Raw genomic sequence first — 23,924 nt, 5'->3', positions numbered from 1 at the left:
TCTTCTTGTTACTGAATACAATTTTATTGTGTGGAAGCACAAAAAACATTTAGCAATTTTCAGCCATGGTCTATGAAAATGCTAGTGTAGCTTGCAGGTGTGGAAAAGCACTATGTATTCTATGGTAAACTTTTGCTTTATTTGCTTTTCGGGTTACACCCGGCAATCCGGGCTGGAGCGATAGCACAGTGGGTAAGGGCGTTTGTCTTGCACTCGGCTGACCTGGGTTTGATTTCTCCATCTCTTTCAGAGAGCCCGGCAAGCTACCGAGAGTATCTGTCCAGCATGGCAGGGCCTGGCAAGCTACCCGTGGCTATTGATATGCCAAAACAGTAGCAAAAAGTTTCACAATGGAGATGTTACTGGCGCCCGCTCGAGCAATTCGTTGAACAACAGGAGGGCAGTGCTACAGTGCTACCCGGCAACCCACAGGAATTATTCCTGGCGGTGCTCAGGGGACCATATGGGATGCTGGGAATCAAACCCAGGTCGTTTGCCTGGAAGGAGAACGCCCTACCCACTGTGCTATCGCTCCAGCCCCATTCTATAGTAAACTTAAACGCATTATGCCTTTGTCCTATTGTGTGTCACTAGGGATGTAGTATCTATGATACAGGTTGATGTAAGGACAAAGGAAAACATCTGCATCAAGTTCTTAGGACATTATATGGAACACAATTAGCCCCCCAAAATTTTGGCATTAGGACACATACTATTTTCGCGTGGCACCACATATAAATGCCAACAGCGAAGGAAGGTACAAATTATGATCGGAGATAGACACAGAGTAACAAAAATCAGTAAAAAGTCCACCAAGAGGGGAGGAGTTGGAAAGTTTTAGTGGCGAGAACGTTTCTGAGCCTGCAGCAGGTGGAGAGGTTAAGCAAAGTCTGTGAGAAGCGAGACCACGGGGGTGCAAGTGCTCAACTGGTCCAGGACTATTCTAAGGACTGATTCTGGGGACCCTTTGTCTAAAGGTGCAGACATTCACTGTGGACCAGTCGAGGGGTTAGGTAGTGAGTGGGTGGTACCCGGCCCTCGGGCACGCACAGTCGGAGGGGAAAGGCTCGGACCGGGGCCAGGAGACCCCCCACGGCCCCCTATGCAAAAGTAGCGGGAGGGGATCCCACCCCGCTCCGCCCCGCCCCGCCCCCGCCGCCTCGTTTCCATGGGGACGCGGTCAGCTGACTGGGCGCCGCGCCTGCGCGGGCGGAAAGCGGGGGCGAGCGGGGCGGGCGGGTCCTCGGGCGCGCGCCTGCTCGGGCCCGCGGCGTCTGGTCAGTCTGTGCGAGTGGCCCGAGGCAGCGGCTTCCCGGAGCGCGGTTCCTGCGGCCTAGGTGAGCAGCCCCGGGGGGAGGGGGCAGGGACGCTCTCGCGGGGGCCGGGAGCTGGCAGGTGGGGGGTCCCCCCGCGCGCGGCGCTCCTCCCCGCGCCCCTGCGGCTGCCCCGCCGCGTCCCGGGCGAAAGTTGGCGCGCGCGCCGCGCCCCTCCGCGCCTGCGACCCCCCGTGGGCTTCCAGGACCCCCTCACCCCCACTTCCACCCCCCACGCGGCTGCTGGTGGTGGTGGGGGGATGCGGCCCGGCCTGGGGGGGCGACCGCGGCAGCTCCGGCCGCGGCGAGTGGACTCCTGGCCCCCGTGGGGGTCCCGTCTCCCGGGACGCGGGGACGGGCGCGCCGGGCCGGGGGCCGCCGCCCGGCCTCGGGGGTCGGGGTGGGGGTCGCTGGGGACGGAGGAAGGATTTGGCGCCCGGGAGGGGCGCGCCCCGCGGCTTTCCACTTTGCGGGGGGCGCGCGGGCGGGGTCCCGCCGCGGGAGAGAAGTTTCGGGAAAGGCGCGGGGCCAGTGGAGCGAGGGAGGGACACTCGGGTCGGAGGCGGCGGGGCCGGCACCCGCTGCAGCAGATGTCATGACTCAGAGCCTGGGTTCCAGGATCTCCGGGTCCGAAAGCGAAAGAAGAGGCAGGTCGACGGGGGAGGTTCTGGGTTTCACCCACGGGGAATTATTCTTATTCTTAAACACCGAGTCTTCCCCCCGGGACACATCTCGGAAGGCACCGCCAGGGCTCTCGCCCCCCCTGCATCTGCGTGTTCACTGGGTGCTGCTTCTCCCTGGATGGGGTTCGAGACGGAGAGAGTCCCGCTTGGCGGAGCAGATGCGGCACGTCCACTGGGTTCTCGGGCCGGGGTGGGGGTGGGGTCAGCAGGTTTAGAAAGTCAAATTAATTGGAAAGCCAGCGGTAGCTTTAGCTCAGATTCTGTGGTTCAGCGCACCTTGTGTTCTCTGTCTCTGTCTCTCTCTCTCTCTCCCTCCCTCCCTCCTAAAGTGTTCCCCTCCTTATTTCCCGTTAGACCCGAGTTCTGAGTTCTATCAGGCTTTGTGCCTGAAATGGAACATAAATATTACAGTACAAATGGTTATGCCCACAGAAGAAAAAACACGGAAGTGGGCTCAATGTCTTATGTTCAGGAAATGGTTACTTCACTGTACTCCAAATTTAACTTCAGCAACATTAATTTTTGGTTATGTTTGGCATTATATGAACGGATATAAAAAAGTATGACCAAAAGAGGGAGCATTTTTTAGTAGGTGGCAGTTGAATGTATGATTCAACAAATCTGTATCCTAAATTTAAAATGACTTAACTGTTTTTTTCCTTTTTGCAAGATTTAGATGATTTATTTTTAGGGGTAAATAAATCCCGAAAGAGATTTTCCCACACAGCTTTAAAATTACCACTTCCATCTAATGTTAGTAATATTAACATTTATTGATTTATTTCCAAGTGCTTCCAACAATTTTAGTTTCCAAGGAGGCAAGTAATCACATGACTAATAAAAACGTCTACAGTAGGAAGTCTCATTTCTCTATCCAACCATATTCCCTTCTTTTTTATTTTGTTTGATAGCAGCCATCCTAATGGGGTTGAGGTAGGGTACCTCAAATCAAATTTTATTTGCATTTAACATAATTATTAGTCATGTTGAACATTTTTCACATTCTTACTGAATGATTCCTTTGGAGAAACATCCATGCAAAAGTTTTGCTTCTCAACCCCTACAGCCCCTTTGAATGAGCTTGTTTATGTTGAATTTTAGGAGTCATACAAATAACGTGAAGATTAATCCCAATTGGATATATCCAGATATTTTCTCCCATTTCATGGTTGCCTTTTTTTTTTTTTCTCTTTTCTTTTTGGGTCACACCCAGCATTGCACAGGGGTTACTCCTGGCTCATGCACTCAGGAATTACTCCTGGCAGTGTTCGGGGAACCATATGGGATGCTGGGAATTGAATCCGGGTCAGCCGCATGCAAGGCAAATGCCCTACCCGCTGTGCTATCACTCCAGCCCTTCATGGTTGCTGTTTAACTGTGAATACTATCTTTTGGCCTACAGAGTTTTAAAATTTGTATTAAATTCAGACATATCTTTTTTTTCCTTTGTTACCTGTGCCACTGATGTCAAATCATTGCTAAATTCAGTGTACTGAATTTATTTTAGGTCATATGCTTGGGTCCTTCATTGGTGTTGAATCCTTGTGTTACATGCTGTTAAAGATTGACCTTCATTCTCATTCTTTTCCACATGTATATCCAGTTTTTCCTAGCATCTTTTGTTGAGAAAACTGTTTTCTGTTTTTCTAGAAAAATGGGAAAATCTAAGTACAACATTAGAGAAATACATATCACATAAGCAAAAGAAGAACAAAAATATCACAGATCATTGAATGTTTTTGCCTTCCCTTTGTCAAAAGTCTTTCGATAATGCATGCAAGGATTTCTTACTGTGCTCTGTTCTATTTAATTTCTTGCTTTGTGATTTCAGGAAATCTGAGTCTTCCAGTTTCTTTCTCGAGATTGATTTAGCAATATGGTGTTCCTTAAGAGGTCATGTGAATTTTAGGAATTTTTTTTTTCTGTTCCGGTAAGAGATCATTGATGTTTTAATAGACTTTGCATTGCTTTGGTTTTGGTTTTGGGGACCACACCCAGCTGTACTCAGGGCTTTCTCCTCTGCTCAGATGAGCTGCATCCTCCTGATGAGACTCGGGGGACCAAATATGGTGCTGGGAATCGAACCTTGGGTCAGTTGTGTACAAGGCAAGTGCTCTACCTGCTTTACTCTCTCTGGCCCCTAGTTACCATTTTTGATTAATTGTTTTCTGGTTGATTTGTGATGCTTTTCTTCTTATTTTGCTTGTGTGGTACGAATTTCTTTAGTGTTGTACTTAGATTTCTCTATTTCTCTTTCGAGCAACTATTGGATTTTGTTTTGTGATTACCATGAGTTTCACAGAAACAGCTTTATTGTTATCTATTTCAGGTTGATAACTTAAATTCAAATATATTCTAAAGTACTACATTTTTAATCACCCCAAGTTTTATATCTTTGTGTATGCATTAACTACATATGGCTATTATTACTACTTTTGTTTCTTAACCTTCATACTAGCTCTATGAAAGATTAGTCATGGCATACATGTTACATTATTTTGAATTTTGCTGTATATTCTTCTTTACCAATAAGATACATACTTTCCCATGTTTTCCTGCTAATTACTTGTGCCTTATTTCTACTTTAAAAAAGGGGTCCCTTGATTGTATTTTGTAAAACTTCCATTTTGTGTTTTTGGTCTGAAAACTATGTCTATTCAGTCCTTTATTGTTCTTGCTGCTTTTGAGTCACACTTGGGAATTCTCAGGGCTTATGCCTGGCTCTGCACTCAGGAGTTACTCCTGGAGGTGCTCAGGGGACCATATGGGATGCCGAGGATTGAACTCCTGTCTCCCGTGTGCAAGGCAAATGCCCTACCCCTTTAAAACCGCTATACTATCACTCCAGCCCCTTATTCAGTTTTCAAGGACAACTTTGCTGGGTTCAGTTCTTTTGGGTAGTGTTTTTCTTTTTCAGTACTGAAAAAATATACTATTCTAGTCTGTAAAATTTTCTTAGGACATTCTTCTGTGTCTTACGTAGGGGTTCTTTGTGTCTATTGCTTTTTTTTACTGCTTTTAAGGATGTGACCTTCAGTGAATTATTAGTGTCTTGGTAGGGATCTATTTGTGGTGATCTTTTGTGGAACTTTTTGAGCTTCCTTCCTTAGATTAAGGAAATCTTCAGCCATGGTATGTTAGCAACTTTCTCTCTCTTTTTCTCCTTGGAGCTATAATGAGATTGTTGTTCTATTTGATATTGTCCTATTGGTCACTTAAGTTGTGTTCATTCTTTTACCCTTTCATTTTGCTACATTGTTAAGAGTTAGACTGCTCTGCTTTGAATTTAGTGATAGTTTTCTTCTGCTTCATCTGGTCAGCTGTTGGATCCCTGCTGGCCAGTTTTTCAGTTGTTAATATGTATTTGTCTTTATTACAATTCTGATGAACTCTCTGAGATCTTCATAATCTTTATTCTAAATTTCTTATCAATATTACCATTTCCATTTAAGTAAGGTATTTTTATTCCCCTTCCCCCCCCTTTTATAACATTAGCCTTGGTTCTGTCTTGGTTAGAGTCTATGATTAGGTAAAATCCTCAACTTCCTTGAAGTCACAGTCTCTGTAAGAGCTTTATTCCATTTTTCAACCCTGTTACAGATCTTAGTTATCTTGCAACCCTTTGAAATCGACCCAGCAGCGTTTCTAGTGGCCCCAGAAGTTGAGGTTGTGCCAAGATCTGTGTCTCACATGGAAAGGTGTCAGAAACATTCTGATTCTTGCTAGAGCTTCAGAGTAAGTTTTTAAGTGTGCAGATTCTTCTCTCAGAGGGGGGCTAGGAAGAGGGGTGTTCCTGTCTGCTCCACTAGACTAAACCCTGCATTGATGCCTAGTTAAGGACTGTCTGCGGTTACACCTGTAAACATCAGCCCCGCTGCCCTGCAGAGCTGGCCTTCCCAGCAGTGTGCCCTTTGAACAATAGCCATAAATGTCTGGACGTGGGCCCCAGTTTTTTTCTTAGAGATAGGCAGTGTGTGCAGTGGGCAGCAACCCCCCCTCCTCCCCCAAGTTTCTCAGCCTGCTGTCTGTCCACTGAGCCCCAAAGGTGTGGCAGTTAAGAACTGTATGTCCCGTCATTACATTCTTAAAGGACCTGTGTGTATGCGGCCTTGCTGGCCTCTCGAGCTGGAGGTGTCTGAAGGGTAGCTGCTGCAAAACCCAGAGCACCAAGTGTATTTTTCCGAAACTCAGTGATTCTGAAATCTCAACTTTTATCATCCTAAGGTGTTTTTTGAACAACTCAAAATTGAAGAAAAAAAATTGGCGTATTTAGTTTTCTGTTAACCCCATCCCTTTATTAATATTATTGCCCTAACCATGTCGCACATATGCCTGCTGTGGAACATGCGTTGTTTCCCAGCTGTGGTGCTTATAGGGGGTTGCACTTCAGGTTTGATGCTTGCACATAGCCGCAGTAGTCACCTTTGTTCAACTGAAATTATCACCCGTTCTTAAGGGAGACTGGTAAGAGAAGGTAGGTATCAAATCAACAATGAAAAAAAAAACCAACAACGATGCAGTAATTGCCATTCCTGGTGATATTATCAAAATATATGGCTGTGGGTTTCCTTCATCACAGTAACAGAAAACAAAATAAGGAGCTATTCTTAGATATCAAATATAGTCTTTCAACTATTGAGATTTTGGGTCTGTACACTTAAATTAAAGAGTCTGAGGAATTTACCTGGATATTGCCTGGAAGGGAGGAAAGAAGGATTAACTGGGACAAGACTGAGGCAGATGGTTGTTTCATTTTAAAAATCTTTAAATATCCTAAGGAAACCCTGAAACTATTCATTCTAGAGCACTGAGAAGATTCTTAGTAGAAATCTACTTTGGGACTGTTTCCTAAGGGTTAGAGGTATCTTGGGTGCAATAGCTACCCTTTGAAACTAAGGCCTTCCGTAAAGCATGGAGAGTGTCAGGCAGTCGCACAGCACAGAGTGGCCTGAGCCTGGCTTACAGGTATTGTCCCTACAGGGCCTGAAGGGGGAAGGACAAGAGCGGGGAGAGAGGCCACAAGAGAGCTATCTGACTGCTGCGTTGCCCCCCAAGATGTTCCTTAGTGAAGTGAGTGTCCAGGAGGTCTGGGCACTTGTGCTTCCTACACAGCTTGGGCCGTCAAATCCTGCGGCCTCACCAAGACAGCCATCAAGCTGAGATCCACATGACCTGTGCGGCATGGAGCTGTTTCCTACCACTAGAATTTTGGGGAAGTTGTGGTTCTCAGGATGAGACGAGGCTATGCTCTTTGCAGGAAGTCAGTCCTGAGTTCCACCGACTTTTTCTAGCTTTGTTGTTTGTCTCTCAGACAGTTTCGGGAGATATATCATGAAATGAAGTAGTTTGATTTTGGAAATCTGGGAGAGCATCAGTGGTCTTCAGCCACCAGTCCATGGGCCAGTGCTGATCTAGTGCCAAGAGTTTGAAAACCACTGGTCCACTGCCTTGTTATAACTGCTGTTCTGTGGACCGGTGTACTGGACAGAACACAGGTGTAAACAGGTTGGAAAGCACTGCTCCAGAGGAAAGGAAGAAGGAACGCTCTGAACTTGGATGAGAGCAACCCCAGAATGGAGTGAATTGAGTTCCCTTGTGTTCCAGAGGCCTTTTCCAAGTTCCCGAGCGGTGCTCTCTGTGGAGGGAAGAGTCCACTGCAAGGGTGTCGTTGCGGATCCTGAACTCTGCTAATCCCCTGTTTTCCGTCTTCTAGAGACTTTCATTCCAGTTGTCTGCTGAGCCAGCTTTTGGGTTTGGGATGGGGTGTTAAGACAAACCTCAGCCTGGTCTTAAGTCCAGAGTCTCAGATTGGTCTTAACTCTGGATTGCGGCAGAATAACTTCATCAGATTTTTCTTGGCTTTGTGGCTTCCAGAAATTGGGGGTTTCACAACTCTCTCAATATACTGAAGTCTATTAATTTACATGCCATAAAAAATGAGTTTTATGATACACAGAAGTATATCAGTTACAGAATCATTATAATGCAGCAATTCAACCAAGACACAGAAAGAAACCATATATACAGTGGAGGTTTAGCATCCAGAATTAACTAAAATGTGATGGAAGAAATAGGTATCACCAGTTAGTAAGATAGAAGAATAAGACCAGTCAGATTCTGAGTGGTAGAGCACTTCCTTGTATGTGTGAGGTCATGGATCCAGTACCCTTGACATACAAAAAAAAAAAAAAGAATAAAGAGAACACAGACTTTATGTTTATTTATTTTTTGTCTAAATTTCTAAAATGATGGGACATTTACCATAAAGGAAGTTTAAAATCTGAATTAGCTACAGTTGTAGAATAGTAGGGAGAGGGAGTGGTTGTTTCATAACACTTAATCCTTTAACAAATTTTGGAATAGCCTGGAGGTCAGCATTTTTCCATGAATTTTGCAACTGAAATGTTTCTTACTGTGTTAACCATTCATACATGTCTATGTGTATGTTGCTGGGTACAGTATTTTTCAGTGGAATTTGAATCAAAGAAATTCAATTTTGTTTTCTTTAGAAAAACCTTGCAAAAATGTCTCTGTACCCATCTCTTGAAGATTTGAAGGTAGACAAAGTAATTCAGGTATGTTTAAGTTGTTTAAGTACTTTTTGTTTATCGTATTCTAATTACAGGTCAAGTGGAGCAAGAAACTTAAATGGCAATATATTCTTTTTTTTAACTTACAAACTTTTTTCCACTTTATTAATTGCAGTACAACAAGTTGGTGATTCTTTTTCATTTCTATTTCATTTCTTTTCATTTTCTTTAAAAGTAGCTGATTTTATTGCTAAAATATACACTACATGCAATTTATTTAAATTGGTAAAGTATGTTTAAACTATTTAGACATTTGAAGTTATTTAAAATTGGAAAATTATTTGGTATCGTTAGGTATAACCCTTTTTTTTTTTTTAATTTGGGATCTGCTAGAATTCTCCCTGGCACTGCCGCTTGGTGAGTAGAGGTCTCAGGGCCCGTGGGAACGCCCCAGCTCCTGTCTTCCCTGGGAACCAGTCTGTTGCTGGTGAAACCTGACATTTTTCAGAGAACAGCATAGATTAATTGGCCTTGTTATTGCTGGCGGCCGATGGGTTGGGACGTGGAAAGCAGACATCTTTGGATGTTAGCAGTACTTCAACCTTGCCCTTCACTTGAAACTTCAAGGACAGTGTTCCAGCAGTTTCTTCCTAACTCCTTTCTCCCTCCTACATGCACCCTGTTCACTAGTGCATGTATGTAGGCACACTCCTTCAGCCTTTATCTTCACCACTGTCTCGCCTAATAAACTTTTATCATATGACTACACGTCTGTGGCTCATGTGGCTGACTTTGTCCTGGTCGTGCTGCAAACTCGAATCTTTGACCATTCACTGCTCTAGGTTCGAGGAGTCATCTTTGCATTCCCGGGATATCAGTAGCTGCAGAACAGCTGCAGGGATCCTGAGGTATAACCAGTTTTAGAAATTATTCCTTGTCCGCTCTTGAAGGTTAACAGAAGTAGTGAAAGGCCTTTAAAAGAATAGTTGAAAGCACAATGAAAGTGCAGACTTATTTTCTTTATGATGTAAGCAGCAGATAGGCAGATATTCTACTTGTTCATTCTCTGATCATGTCAAGAGTTTACATTAATTCTAATTGCAACTGTTTTTTTTTTTTTTTTTTTTTTTTTTTTTTTTTTTTAGTTCTCCATGCTACGTATTTGCTTAATATGCAAAAGCTTCTGCTTTCTAAAGAAAGCTTAGAGTTCAGGAAGTTTGTGGTTCTAGCTATTTTGTAAATTGTTACTCTTTTTCATGGGGATAACTTGTCATATTTAATGGGTCAATCTGTTCACAGTTTGCTTTCAGCACACACACACACACCACAGTCACACACACATTCAAAATCTCTTCAGATACTGTAATTTGTAAGAGAAACTGTGCTTCTTCCTTAGTCCCCAAATCTTTTGAAATAGTACATGTGATGAAATTGATTCTGAGTTTACTTAGGGCTGGGATCACACTAGGTGGTCCTTAGCTATTCCTGATTCTGCTCAGGAGTGATCCCTGGCAGTGCTTGGGGGACAGTAGACAGAGCTGGGGGTTGAGTCCATGTGAGCTGCATGTAAGGCAAGTGCTGTTACTTCTTGTTCCATCTCTTTGGCCCCTTCAGAGCTTTAATGTTAAAAATCCTGTTCTTTAGGTCTTGACCTGTTTACTTTGAGATTTACTTGTGCAAGAGCACAGAGTTTATGAGCAGGATTAGCTCCTGAGCTCTGCTGGGTGTGATCTCAAAACAAACAGAAGAATAACAAAACTAGAAGAAACGTTATGGAACTTCACAAAAACAAACATTTTCACTAATGAAATGTTGACTCTTTTTAGCTTAAAAAATGGTAATGGTAAAAAAAAAAGTGTGTGGATATAATTATTAGCCATGTTGGATGATTTGGGTGAAAATAGTGAAGATTATGAACACGTATTTTTCATCCGCTGTGGGTATTATAATGTGGTTTGTACGTCTCCAGCATCTACTGTTCAGCTGCCAAGACTTTGAAGTCTCACAGTTCTAAGTGGCCTGTCCAGTCATCTGAAAAAGCTCTATCACTTCTTTCTTTGGTATTTTTCTCCTGTGGTTTTATTTCCCCAGAATTCAACTGAATAGCATACTTCTTTTAAAAAATGCTTTTTTTTTAATCAGAAATAGCCTTTAAGAACAAAAAATGAAAGGTCCAGAAAAAGAATTCAAATGGGCCAGTGTGCATACTCTGTACACCATAATCCAGGCCCAGTTGCTGGCACCACATATCCCGTGAGCACGGCCAGGAGCCACCTCCGTGCAGCAGGCCTGAGGGACCCCTGACTACTGGTAGTTGTGGCCCAAAGAAACACACAAAGGACCCAAATTTAAGCTTTTAAGATGGCATCAGAATGCGAATTTTTTTTTTAAAAAAGCCCTATCTCTGTAAAGTAATAAACTTTTCATCTGTGGAACATGGGCTTTAATGACAATCTGGACAGGAGCCCCCTCATACTTGAGCATGCCTGAAGTCATCAGGATATAGCTTGTTAAAGTGATTTTGGCAAGGTTGTTTAGCAGTTAGAAATTACATTAATATCTTTTTTATGTTGATAATTTGTTATGACTTTGCGTAATTCTTTGCATTTTTATGTTTATGTATATTTTAACTGTACACTGCCTAAAATGACAGTTTAAGTGGGATGTAATAAAATAAATGAAATAAGTATTAGCAACTTGTGTAAACTTTTAGATATTTTTGTTAGTTACTGGTATGTGACTTTTTCTCCAACTGTTGTTGAGCTTTTTTTCTGTTCAGCTAAGGTACTTTTTGCTTAGGCTGATTAGAAAATAGTAATGAAAATATGAAATGTAAAGTTATTCATGTTTGATTGTCATTGAAAATATTAATTTGTTATAGTACTATAAAATATTGATTATTGTATACATAGAATGATGCAGTAAAGATTTTTTTCTGGTAGCATTAAAGTATCTTTAGAATATGTAATGCTTTTGATCTGCAGATTTCCTTTGAAGTGTTTGGAGTTAAACTGTTTTTGAATAGTTTCAGTGTTTTAGTTCCTAAAAGTGCTGAACTTACAAATTATGTTGGAGTTTAAGTATATATAGTATTGTCATTAGAACTTTCTTCTCGGCTTTTTCAGGCTCAAGCTGCTTTTTCTGCGAACCCTGCCAACCCAGCTATTTTGTCTGAAGCTTCTGCTCCTATCTCTCATGATGCAAGTAGGTATACTATTAGGGTTCATTCTGGAGTAGAAATGTTTGTTAAAACTTATTTGATGAACTGGACGATCCAATTTGAATCTACGGAACAAAATTGACTGCTAATGCTCTGTTGTAAGAAGAGAAAATATTATGTCAAAAAATTAATAAGCCTTTAATTAAGAAAATGAATTATGGAGCTAGAGAGGAGGTACAGCAGGCAGCTTGCTTTGCACATGACCAGCCTGGGCTCTGTCCTCAGCACCCTGTATGGTCCCGGGAGCCCTGCTAGGAGTGATCCCTGAATGTAGTACCAAGAGTAAACCCTGAGCACCACTGGGTTTGGCCCCCAACCCAAAACAAAAAGAAAAGCAAATGGATTTTAAGTATGTGAAGATAGATTTTACTTTCTTGGAAATGTGAATGAAGTCATAGCTCTCATAAGTCCCTGGCTTATGACTGATTTATATTTGGAAAATAAAGAAAATCATAAGTGAACTCTACTCCATACTATTGTTGTTGAGCTTACAGTATCTTCTGATTGGGGCAGGAAGGATGGGTGAGGCATTGGAATTTCTTGCCATCACCTTTTGGTGGGTAACTTATCAAATCCTGGACTTTGTATCCGGTCTCCCTAGCCTCTTAGTCTTTGTTTTCTAGGTTTAGAGGGATTTATCCTTGTGTCCCTAAGTATAACAAAATATAATAGGTTATTGTGACATGTCATAACTTCTATTTTTGTTTTGGGGCTGCTCCAAATACCCAGAGGCTGCTTACTCTGCATCCCAGCTCAGTGCTTTGGGGTTGCTCCCTTAGGTGCTCAGGGAACCATGCAGTGCCACGGGCCAAATACTAACCATCTCTTTAGCCCCATAATATTCTTGTGTCAATCGCAAATAAGCCATGTAATAAAGAGCTTTTAGAAGTAGGGCCCTGTGGGGCCCAGTACAGCAGGTAGGGGGGCTTGCCTTGCACGGGGCTGACTCAGGTTCAATGTCCAGCATCCTATATGGTAACTTTGAGCACCATCAAGAGTAATTCCTGAGTGCAGAAGTCACAGTCAGGAGTAAAACCCTTGAGCACTGGTGGGTATGGCCCAAACCTTTGCTGCTCGATCCCAGGAAAGAAATAGTGCCCAACTCTTCTAAATACTATTGATTGATATTTCAGTAGCATATTTAATTTCATACACTGTTTCTATAGTTTTATTGGAGTGAGGCTAAAATTCTTAAAAATGAATATGACCCTTGATAAATCTACGTGGTTTGATTTTTAATACATTTTTTTGAGAAATCATAGCCATGTTCACTAAATGAGTTACGAAGTAGTTGGTTTAGTAAAAATTGTTTTAACAGTTGTTCTGATATTCTTACAAAATTGTTTATTCAAATAGGCTTTTTTTGAAGAAAAAGCAAGAAAACTCATTTAACAAAATATTGAGTTTCTTTCTATTATAAATGCTTTTAACTATATGATCTTGTTACTACAGAGATGCTTTTCCAGAATTGTTGTTTTATCAACTTAAGTGGAAGCTGATAATGGCAGCAGATTTTATTTTGAGTATTCTACTTGTGTTTTTTTCCTTTCTTCATCCATTCCTTCATTTTTATTAGATCTTTATCCTAAATTGTATCCGGAGCTCTCTCAGTACATGGGCCTGAGTTTAAACGAGGAAGAAATACGTGCAAATATGGCTGTAGTTCCTGGAGCACCAATGCAGGGGGTAGGTCTAGTTTACTTTTTCATTATATGAATCATACTGTATACATAATAAGAGCTTTGCTGTTTGTGACTGACTCACAGATTTATAACCTTGTTAGAAACTTTAGACTTCATTCTGGATACCACCTCTTAAGGAATCTTATTTCCTTTGGCACTGCTTCCACTTTTCTGACAGATGACTTGAATTAGTTCCTTCTTTTTCTGTTTTTTTCTTTCCTTTTGGGGGGAGGGCGGGGGGAGTTTTGGAGCCATACCTGTGGGTGCTCAGGGATAACTCCTGGTTCTGCACTCAGAAATCATTCATGGTGGGCTTTGGGGACCGTATGGGATGCCGGGGAATCAACCCAGGTTGACTGCATGTAAGGCAGTGCCCTGCCCGCTGTACTATCACTCTAGCTCAGTTCTCGTTTTCTGTGAACTCTGTCTTTTCTGTGTTCTTTGCTTTTGGTCCTTTTGCTGATGGTCCTTTTTTCTTCAGTAGCTGTTCAAAGACAGTAGCACCTTTGTAGCACATCTAGTTAAATACACCAGGAAAAGGACCCGTGTCTCATTCGTTGCCCTAACCCTAATGCTCAAAACGGTATCTGGCATTCATTTATCAAACATTAAATGAAAAGTTGCATGTATCCAAACATATCGAGGACCCATTATCTGAGAGCAATCCACTTTCCCCTTTGCAATCTGCGTTAAGTGCCTGAGCCAGTTCAGTAACCTCTTCTTGTCTTTGTTTTAGTAGCATGTGAAATTAGGTGGTGATTTAATTGAGGGAAAACATCGTTGTGATCTCATTGTGGAGGACACTTTTAAATAACACCCTCCAATCTGCACAATCAAATGTGTGGGGATAAGATACACCAGGAATTAATATAAAGAAGAATTCTTTTTGCAGAAATCAGACTTTATCCAAAAGAAGTCATTGCAGATTATTTTGTGGGAAGCCACATTTGGAGCATATATAAATGGTCACTTTAGATTTTTTTTTATGAAATATGTTTCTAAATATTGACGTATTATGTGTGTGTTTTCGTCAGCAGTTGGTAGTAAGACCTTCCAGTCTGAACTATATGGTGGCTCCTGTAACTGGTAATGATGTGGGAATTCGTAGAGCAGAAATAAAGCAAGGAATTCGTGAAGTCATTTTGTGTAAAGACCAAGATGGAAAAATTGGCCTCAGGCTTAAGTCAGTAGATAACGTAAGTATATATCTATTTAAATTTGTCTAGATGGCTTGTTGTTAAGTTGTCAATATTAAAATAATTTGAAATAGAAATGTTTTTATTGTTGTAGTTATATTATTTTAATAATCATTGTAGTTATTTAATAATCTAAAATAATTATTACTTCATTTTTCTCTCTTTTTAATTGAATCACCATGAGATATAGCTACTAAGCTTTCATGATTGAGTTACAGTCATAAAATGATCGATCCACCAGTGGGCATTTTCCACCACCATTATCCCCAGTATCCCTCCCGCCACCTCCACCCTATCCTACCTGCTGCCTTTTATTTCTGCTAACTTAACCGTATCTCCTTGGAGAAGTCCTTTTCTGAAGAGGCAGTGTTGGTAGTTCCAACATTTTCTGGAAGACCATTTTCCTTTCCTGGACCCATCTTCCTGGAATAAATTTCACTGATTGTATACATCAGAATACTTTTTTTGTATAGTGAAAGTCTGGCACTGAAACAGGGTAGCAAATAAAGAGGTGAGGAAAAAATAGGCCCTTGAGAATAAGTGGTCTCATGTGTATTTTTAACCCAACTCATTGCCATCTTTTCCCCTCAAGTTTTTATTTAAGTTGTGTGATTTACAATACTGCTACTAATGTTGAACAATACTGTTTCGGGCATCCGGTGTTCCCAAAGTGCACCTGCCACCTGAGTGTCAGTGTCCCTCCTCAGGTGTGTCTGGGTCCTTTGCCACCCCCGGAGCAGGTTTAGTTCTCTAGGCTGACTCTCAGGGTTTACCATCATTGTCTATTTTTCATTCCTTTTCTGTTTCTCTCCATTCTACATAGGGGACAGATCATTCTGTATTTGGCCCTCTCCCTCTGACTGGCTTCACTCAGCATGATACCGCTGAGTTCCACCCATGGGGCAGTAGGCTGTAGGACTGTATCTTCCCTTAGAGCTGATCAGTGGTCCACTGTGTAGTGAGCCAGTTTCTCTATCCACTCATTTGTTCTTACCTTGTTTTCAGTTCTTGACAGTTGTGCATAGCATTGTAGTGACAGTGCAAATATAGACCAAATGATGGTCATCTAACTTGCTGTTTTGTAGGTTTGTTACCTCCATCTTTTCATTTGAATTTAATAGGTTGTTTTCTGAGTAAAAGTGATTTTCTAGTATGGGAATCCATTACTTTTATAATCATTTCATCAGGCTGGGTATGTAGCCGAGTGGTGGAGCAAGTGTTTCATATGCATGAGATCCCGGGTTCAGTTTCTGGCACCAAAGCAAAACAAAACAAAAATAGGTACAGTTATGTATCTATAAATATACATGTATATACGCACATACTGGAGCGATAGCACAGCGGGTATGGCATTTGCCTTGCACGTGGCTAACCTGGGTTCGATTCCTGTGCCCCTCTCGGAGAGCCCAGCAAGCTACCGACAGTATCCTGCCCCCATGGCAGAGCCTGGCAAGTTACTGGTGGCATATTTGATATGCCAAAACCAGTAACAAGTCTCACAATGGAGACATTACTGGTGCCCGCTGGAGCAAATCGATGAGCAATGGGATGAGAGTGATACAGTGATACAAATGTATGTATTTATTAATGTATAGCTACTTTACCTTTTACTATGCTGAAGAAATAGGGTTGCTCTTTGAGGAAGCATTTAGGGTTGAGTACTTGCCTATGTTCTGAATAACAGTTTTGCCTTCTTGGTTTCCCTTTTTAGTCTTAAGATTTATCAGCTTAGTGTGCCCATTATTTTCACACAGGAAGTGATGAGTGTAGCTCACTGTGGGAAAGGGCCCAGGCTAGTTTTGGCACAGAATCAACACCGTCTGCCTCTCCCGAGGTCCGAGTCTCTGCACACATAACCTGTTCAGGACCCGCGTGCGTCCTTGGGTAGGCCTGACCGCCACTCTTCTTTCCTCTCCAGCGAACAGAGGATATGCTTTCCCAGGATTTCTTCTTGCTTCTTCCTTTGTCCTCAAGAGAAAGGACAGTCCGCAGCCTTCTCCTCACTGCAGTGGCCTTTTACAGAAGATTGGCCCACTGAACCAGAGCTCACTGCTCTGAGCATTTCATAGGCTGTGCCTGGTTTCACATGTACCCCCTCACAGTGACAGGCACGTGGCAGAAATCAAGACGGAGACAGCTGACGGTGCTAAAAGGGATCTAGGTCTACAGATGGCCTCTATTTTTATCACACACATTCTCCTGTTTTGTTCATCATCCGAAACTGAATCTTTATAAGTAAAAATACGTCTGTGGGTTCAGGTCAAGTCAACCATGCTTCTTGGACTTCTATATTATTTCACTATGGATTCTTGGTAACAGTGGTCTTCAACCACTGCCGGTAACAATGTAGAAAGGTTGAAAAACACTGGACCTACAACCATTATAGTGGCTGATGGACTGGTAACTAGGAGAGGTGCCCGTGTGTGGGTGAAAAGCTTGAAGAAGGCTGCTACATAAGGCCTAAAGTGGTATTTATAGTGCCCATTTTTAAGGCTATTAAATCCCAATATAGTATACATAATTTAACAAATGGGTTTATTATACCCATTTATAAAGCCATTAAGCTTCAATTTATTTTAGTATACATAATTTAACAAATGAGTAAGGAAATATTTTGGCTGACAAGCAGCATTATGACCTTAAGCTATCATTTCTAATCTGTTAAATCAGACAACTATAGCACCAGTTGACGTGATTTGCCCATGTACTTATCATATTGCTAATAAATATATTCTGTCAGATGCAGAAGCTTACATTTATTAATTAGGCCTACTTTATTTTCTTTAGTCTTTTTATTAGATAAGGGAATGATTGCAGTTTATTATGATTTGAGGTAGACACTGCCACCGTGGAGATTTGTTTACCTTGTGTTTTGGGCATTTTGATACTTCATAAAATTTCCAGTTTCTTTTTGAGGGTGACATCACATAGACTAGTGATTTCTCCCCCACCTCCTTTATTACAACCTTTATTGCAAGAATTGTCTCCCTAAACAGTTTCTAATGTTCCAGCATTTTAAACCATGCATAACAGTGTTAAATGTCTGTGTGTATTTTCTTACTCCTTTTAGGGTATATTTGTTCAGCTAGTCCAGGCAAATTCTCCAGCCTCATTGGTTGGTCTGAGATTCGGTGACCAAGTACTTCAGATCAATGGGGAAAACTGTGCAGGCTGGAACTCGGATAAAGCCCACAAGGTGCTCAAACAGGCTTTTGGAGAGAAGATAACTATGACTATTCGTGACAGGTAAGTTGCTCCCAAACAGTTCAAATGGAAGCACAAGACTAATTTTTTTTTGGGGGGGGGTGCGAGGAGGGGAGTTTATAGATTTTGTGACTATAATGTTTTGTTGCAGCAAATGTTAGTGGTTAATTATATAATCTTAAAATTCTCTGGTATAAACTTTTTACATATGTATTTTTTAAGTTAGTATTCTGATTTAGCATATACTGATTACAAAATTACAGATTTCATCCTCTTTTTAAGCCTTAATCCTCCATCCTCTTTTAATGTTTCTCTAGAAAATTATTTTACTTTATTTTTTTTTGGAGGGGGCACTTTTTGGGTCACACCCAGCGATGCAGAGGAGTTACTCCTGGCTTATGCATTCAGGAATTACTCCTGGTGGTGCTCGGGAGACCATATGGGAGTCGAACCCAGGACAGCCGAGTGCAAGGCAGATGCCCTGCCCCGCTGTGCTATCGCTCCAGCCCCTACAAGATTATTTTAAAAAGGTTTGTTGGAAAGATAGTAAGCAGGCTGTTATTCTGCTCGGACTTTCCAGTTCACTTCTTAGCCATCAAATCTAGGTTGTCCCCACAAGGGAGCAGGCCCCTGCGGAATGTCCAAATGGTGTGTGAGTTTTGAGAACCAATTCTGGCCTTTGGTCATAAATCTCTTGTCAGGGTGGGAGGATGGAACATTTTATTTAGCAGTTCATTGTAATTTTACACATGAAATAGGGACCTCCTTTTTTTTTTTTTGCCTCTGTTCTTTAAGGATGGCGTCACATCAAATCGTTAACATTTAGGTAGATACTTCCTGCTTTTGCTCTATATCTAAGGGTAATTTCAGAAAATAGTGTAACAACAGGAAGATGACTGTTGAAATCTAATCATGTAAGTGTGAGTTTATAAACCTCCTGCAGAGGGGAGCAGGTATGCCTGGCAATGTTTTTGAGTCGGTGGCCAGCCAGATTGCCTTCCTTAGGTCTTTCTTACGAAGAGCCTTGAGGAACTTCCTTACTGCTTCTGCAGTGGTTTTAAAGTACAGCAAAACTCCCGGTGGCCACCCCCCTCGCATGCCCCCTGCATCGCCAAGAGCACCCTCGTCTCAGCACCAGGCAGGCACAGGGCAGAGCGTGGCTGGCATCAGCCTTGGGCCAGCACTGCCTGCTGGGTTTCCTTATAGAGAAGTATACAGCAGAACTGTCTGATAAGAGTTTCAAAATCAAGACGTGAGAAGTAAAGATTTTAAATAAAAGTACTTCCTGCAGTAACTGAGCTCCAGGAAGTAACTGATTTTTGTTGAAAGTATATTTCATTCCTAATGTTAAATCACTGATAACTCTTCAAAGGAAATCTTAATTTTTTTAAATTTTGAGTCATCCCCAGCCATGCTCTGGGAGTCGGATCCAGCAGTCTGGGCAGATGGTGGTGGTGGTTGTGCGGTGACCATGTGTTGCCTGGGATCTAACCAGGGCTCCTGAATGCCAAGCATGTACCCTAGACCCTTTAATGATCTCTCCAGCCCAGGCGGAAATCTTTCTTAGGGATGGTGGGATTCCCAAATAGTACTCGGGGATTCAGAGTCCACTCCCTGTGATTCAGCTATGTGGGCATGATGGTTCCGTGCTAGGAGTCCACTCCCTGTGATTCAGCTATGTGGGTAGGATGGTTCCGTGCTAGGCCCCAAGTATGCTCTGGTGCCTCTCACGCGCTGTGGTGCCAAGGACAGCCAAGCCACTCTAATGCTTCTGGAGGAACCTTGTGTTGGGGTTGGCGTCTCAACCCCTGCACTAGCTCCCTGGCCCCTTAGAAGGAAATACAAATTTACTGGAACATCCTAGTAAAAGAGAGTAGAAATCCATAAAAATGTTTACCGTGGGACTAAAATTATAATAAAAGCTTTGTGTTTATAGGCCCTTCGAACGTACAATCACCATGCATAAGGACAGTACTGGACATGTTGGCTTTATCTTTAAAAATGGGAAAATAACTTCTATAGTGAAAGATAGTTCTGCAGCCAGAAATGGTCTTCTTACAGAACATAACATCTGTGAAGTCAACGGACAAAATGTCATTGGGCTGAAGGTAAGAACACACTTGTGCCCTGTTTGGATGCAGTTTTATTTTAGCCAAATAATTTTCATTTGTCTGTGTAGGTGGTGATGTTTTTACATTGACCTCAAGATTATAGAAACTCAGTGGAAAGATGGGCACACATAGGGCATGTTCTGTGCTCTCACCCAGTCACAGGAAGTACCTGGGCTATTATCTGGAGCTACTGTTGCTTTTACAGGGGCAGTACTAGGTGATCTTTGGTCCTTTTGGCTGAGAAATCCTTGGAGATAAACACTTAGGATTTTCAGGATACTGTGTTTAATGGTTATCCAACTTCTTTTAACCCAAGAATTGTTGGAAATAAGTATTAGTTTATGTTCATATTAGTAATTTTTATAGCTTTTCCCCTTATACATTCTAAATAGGGCTGTTTTCATATCTGGTTGTTTTCACGAAAATATACTCATGACTTTGGTTGAGAATAGTTATCTAAGGATAGACATAGTAGTATTCTGGAACTTTGTTTAATCTTAAATGATAAAAATACAACTTGTGGGTAATGCACTCAATTCAGTTTACTTAGCAATTTTGTCCTGTTGTTTTGGCCAGGAAAAAGAGGAATACTGAAGTTTGGCTTTCTTTTTATAATTCTGGCCCAAGAAAACTCTCAATTCCAGGTCTGGGGATATACCTTTTAAGAAATTCTTGTTTTTTAGAATTAAACTTGGTAAGGAAAACTAGACTAAGTATTAAGGATCAGAAGCTTGGAGGTGCAAGCGAAACATAAGAGGACATAAATTGTATTTTTTAAACTAAAAAATACAGAGTTTTATACATTAAAGCTTCAGAGGAATTTCCATTATGTCTGTTTTCAACAGGACTCTCAGATTGCAGACATACTATCAACAGCTGGGACTGTAGTCACCATCACAATCATGCCTGCTTTTATCTTTGAACATATCATTAAACGGTAAGTTGACAGCTCTTCACCTGGATGCTTATGCTTTTGTGATTTGGTACATTCTTTTAACTACCACATCTTTCATTCTTTGAAATGTATGATGATGTTGGCGTTTTCTCTAGAAATCTGGAGTAAGTTATTTACAGCAGAGGAATTGTTTGGTTAGGACAACCACCACACCACCCTCACGCCTCTCAAGTAAGGAATAAACTTTTACCATATGCTCCCTCGATTTTGAAATTTCCTTTAAGAGGAATGATAGCTAAAGATGGGGCAGGCTTTCATTTTGGCTTTCAGTTTTTCAGTAAAATCAGCAGTGGCTATACTCTTATTAAACCTTCTCGACCCGGGGTATTGTGGTTCATGATTGAGAATGCTTCCCAATGGGATATTAGAAGTAACGTTCTGGGGCCGGAATGCTAGTACAGCAGATTGGGCGTTTGCCTTGCACATGGCAAGGCCCAGATTCGATACCTACCATCCCATATGGTTCCTGGAGCACTTCTAGGCATAATTCCAGAGTGTGGAGTCAGGAGCAACCCCTGAGCATCACCGAGTATTACCCAGAGAGCCAAAAAAAAAAAAAAGTAAGTTTCTGTTGTTTCCAGTACTTCAGGAGGCAGAGATTGGGGGTCGGGGCTAGGGGTGGGGAAGACAGATATGTGTTGCAAATGCTGTCTCTTCTCAAAACTTGAGGGGGAGCAAAAATTATTTTTCATGGATCTTTGAGGATTCTGGCTTCTACAAAAAACTATAGGTACTATGGCCCATAGTACCTTAGTGAGAGGTTTCGTGCCTCTCTTGATTCTTCACCACAGCCTCTTCCAGAAACTTCCCTCACTATCCTCACCATCGTGCCAGTGTCTCCCCTCCCCCTGCTTCTCTCTGGTGTAGCTGCCTGTGAAAATCCTGGCTTCTGCCATAACTGTTTGTTGCCAGGTTACCTTGGAATTCCTTTTAGAGTCTATTACGTGGAAATAAGATTTAAAGATTCAAAAAATTTAAAGACAGGGCACCTGTCACGAAACTGTTGTTTCAACTTCTGGGTAGAAGAATACAGCTGGCTAGGGGATCAGGGGTAAGGAGTTATTTTGAGTTTTATCTTTCCTGACGGCAGTTACGCACCTTCTTATATCCAGCATTACCATTTTTTTTCTTTCTTCTTTAAAAACAACAACAAACTCCAGGCATTCATGTACAAGGGCTTTTATCTAATCTAATTTTTCTAGCCAAAATAGTTTTTTGCACTCGGTACTTAAAAATAAGTTAAATTACCCTAGACTCTTAGATCTAAATTTATTTGAAAAACCTCCCCCCTTTCCCAACACACACACACGCGAGCGTGCGCGCGCGCGCACACACACTATCCCACTTGATGTTATAGGTGCTAAATTGGCTGTTTGTTTTTTCTGGTGTTGATCAGACCAGGCCTCACACATGCAAGTCAAGCACTCTGTCACTGAATTAGATTCTTGGCCCTGGGATTTGGTGTTTCCTTCCATCAAAAATAGCATTTTTGTAAGAAGAAACTCAAGCTTTAGTGCTTGTCTTTAGTTTTTGGGAGGCTGGGGTGAGGGTTAGGCCTCATCTGTCAGTGATCAGGATTTACTCCTGGAAATACTTGCGGGGGGGGGCATTTGTGGTGGGGGGAATTGAACCAGGTCAGTATCATACTCTCTCTCCATCTCGAGCTTTAATATTCATTTATTAGTTTGGGGGCCAAATCCAGAAGTGCTCCAGGTTTCCTTCTGGCTCTGAGTTCAGAGATCACTCCTGGAAGGGCTGAGGGGACCATGCCAGGTGCCAGGGACCCGGCTCGGCTCGAGCATGTGTAAGGTACCTGCTAGACTCTGGCCCGAGCTCTAATATTTAAAAGCGACTCTCTTGTAGGATGGCGCCGAGCATTATGAAAAGCCTGATGGATCACGCCATTCCGGAGGTTTAAGTCACGGCACAGTGGAAATTTGCTGAACTATTCCAGTTTACTTCTTCGGCAACTTCTCTATTATGCACATGAAGCTTTCTAGGAGCCAGAGAGCATATGCTGCATGAAGACCCTCTATCTTATGGCTGGGAATCTCACCGTTTGATCTCATATCTTGTTCAGACTTCAAGATAGTTGTAGCCTTATCCTGGTTTTACAGATGTGAAACTTTGCAAAAGATTTACTGACTTTCACTGAATAGTTTCTCTACTGGAAACCTGATGTTTTACAAGCCATTTTGATAGGATGACTGATACAGGCTTTGCTTTGTTGTAGAACCAGTCACCTTTATCCTAGACATCAAGTAGTGCTGTTCTCAACTTTAATTCGATGGCATATTTGCATTTTTAGTGTGTTACCATAGTACATTTAGAATGACTGCTTTTGATAGATTTTCTTTTTAGTTCTGTGTGTGTGCATAGTATGTGTGCATAAAGCCAATGAAGTAGCATTTGTTTCATTCCATGGAAGCATTAAGCAGTGTATGTAGGTTGCAAGAGATTATGTTAATTATCATTAAATTTTAACTACCTTCACTTAATATGCTTAAACTGTCGCCTTAACTATGTTAAGCATCTAGAATAAAAGCCAAACTATAATTAATGCTGCCTTTTTAAAACCCAAAATGCAGTTCTGTATTAAACTGAAATGTACTCTAGGCCAGAACAATGTAATACTAAGTTCATATAGTATACCTGCTTAGTTGCATTTGAGATTTTCTAGTTAATGTGTAGTGGAAACTTCTTTCTTCTAAGTTACCAGAATCTTTTTCTGAGAAATAAATCACTATATATTTAATGTAAAAATTCTTATACTATATAGGATAAATTTTTGATGGCCTTTTTTTCATTTGTAGATTAAGTGAGCTAATACCCTGTCTTGGCATTTTACTCGCAGTAGTATGTAACCTAGCTTTCTGTGTCTTAAAATGTTTTTTTCTGGTAATATTTCCCATTTTATGACTTCTCCCTGTAAACAAAACAGTAGGGTTACTTTAATCTGATTTTTTCCCCTTCTTTTTGATTTATGCCTATCTATCTTATATTAAATATGTTAAATAAAGTTAAATTTTA

General features: G+C 41.6%; 1 protein-coding gene across 2 annotated transcripts; it reads left to right on the top strand.

Annotated features, from left to right (window-relative positions):
* Positions 1 to 1,202: 1,202 nt before the first annotated feature.
* Positions 1,203 to 23,924, top strand: SDCBP (syndecan binding protein). Of its 2 annotated transcripts, none has more exons than XM_004602434.2 (9): positions 1,203 to 1,337; positions 8,506 to 8,571; positions 11,652 to 11,730; positions 13,323 to 13,432; positions 14,466 to 14,624; positions 17,695 to 17,870; positions 19,765 to 19,936; positions 20,785 to 20,876; positions 22,758 to 23,924. In XM_004602434.2, exons 2-9 carry the CDS (start codon positions 8,521 to 8,523, stop codon positions 22,810 to 22,812), a joined length of 894 nt encoding a protein of 297 aa, XP_004602491.2. In that variant the 5' UTR covers positions 1,203 to 1,337; positions 8,506 to 8,520; the 3' UTR covers positions 22,813 to 23,924. The 2 variants fall into 2 exon arrangements, with proteins under 2 accessions (XP_004602491.2, XP_004602490.2); XM_004602433.2 differs by having other exon boundaries at positions 14,463 to 14,624.

The sequence above is a fragment of the Sorex araneus genome, chromosome 2, assembly GCF_027595985.1.
Source record: "Sorex araneus isolate mSorAra2 chromosome 2, mSorAra2.pri, whole genome shotgun sequence".
NCBI lineage: Eukaryota > Metazoa > Chordata > Mammalia > Eulipotyphla > Soricidae > Sorex > Sorex araneus.
Note: the sequence above shows the minus strand (reverse complement) of the source record. Positions and strands in the feature narration are given on the sequence as shown.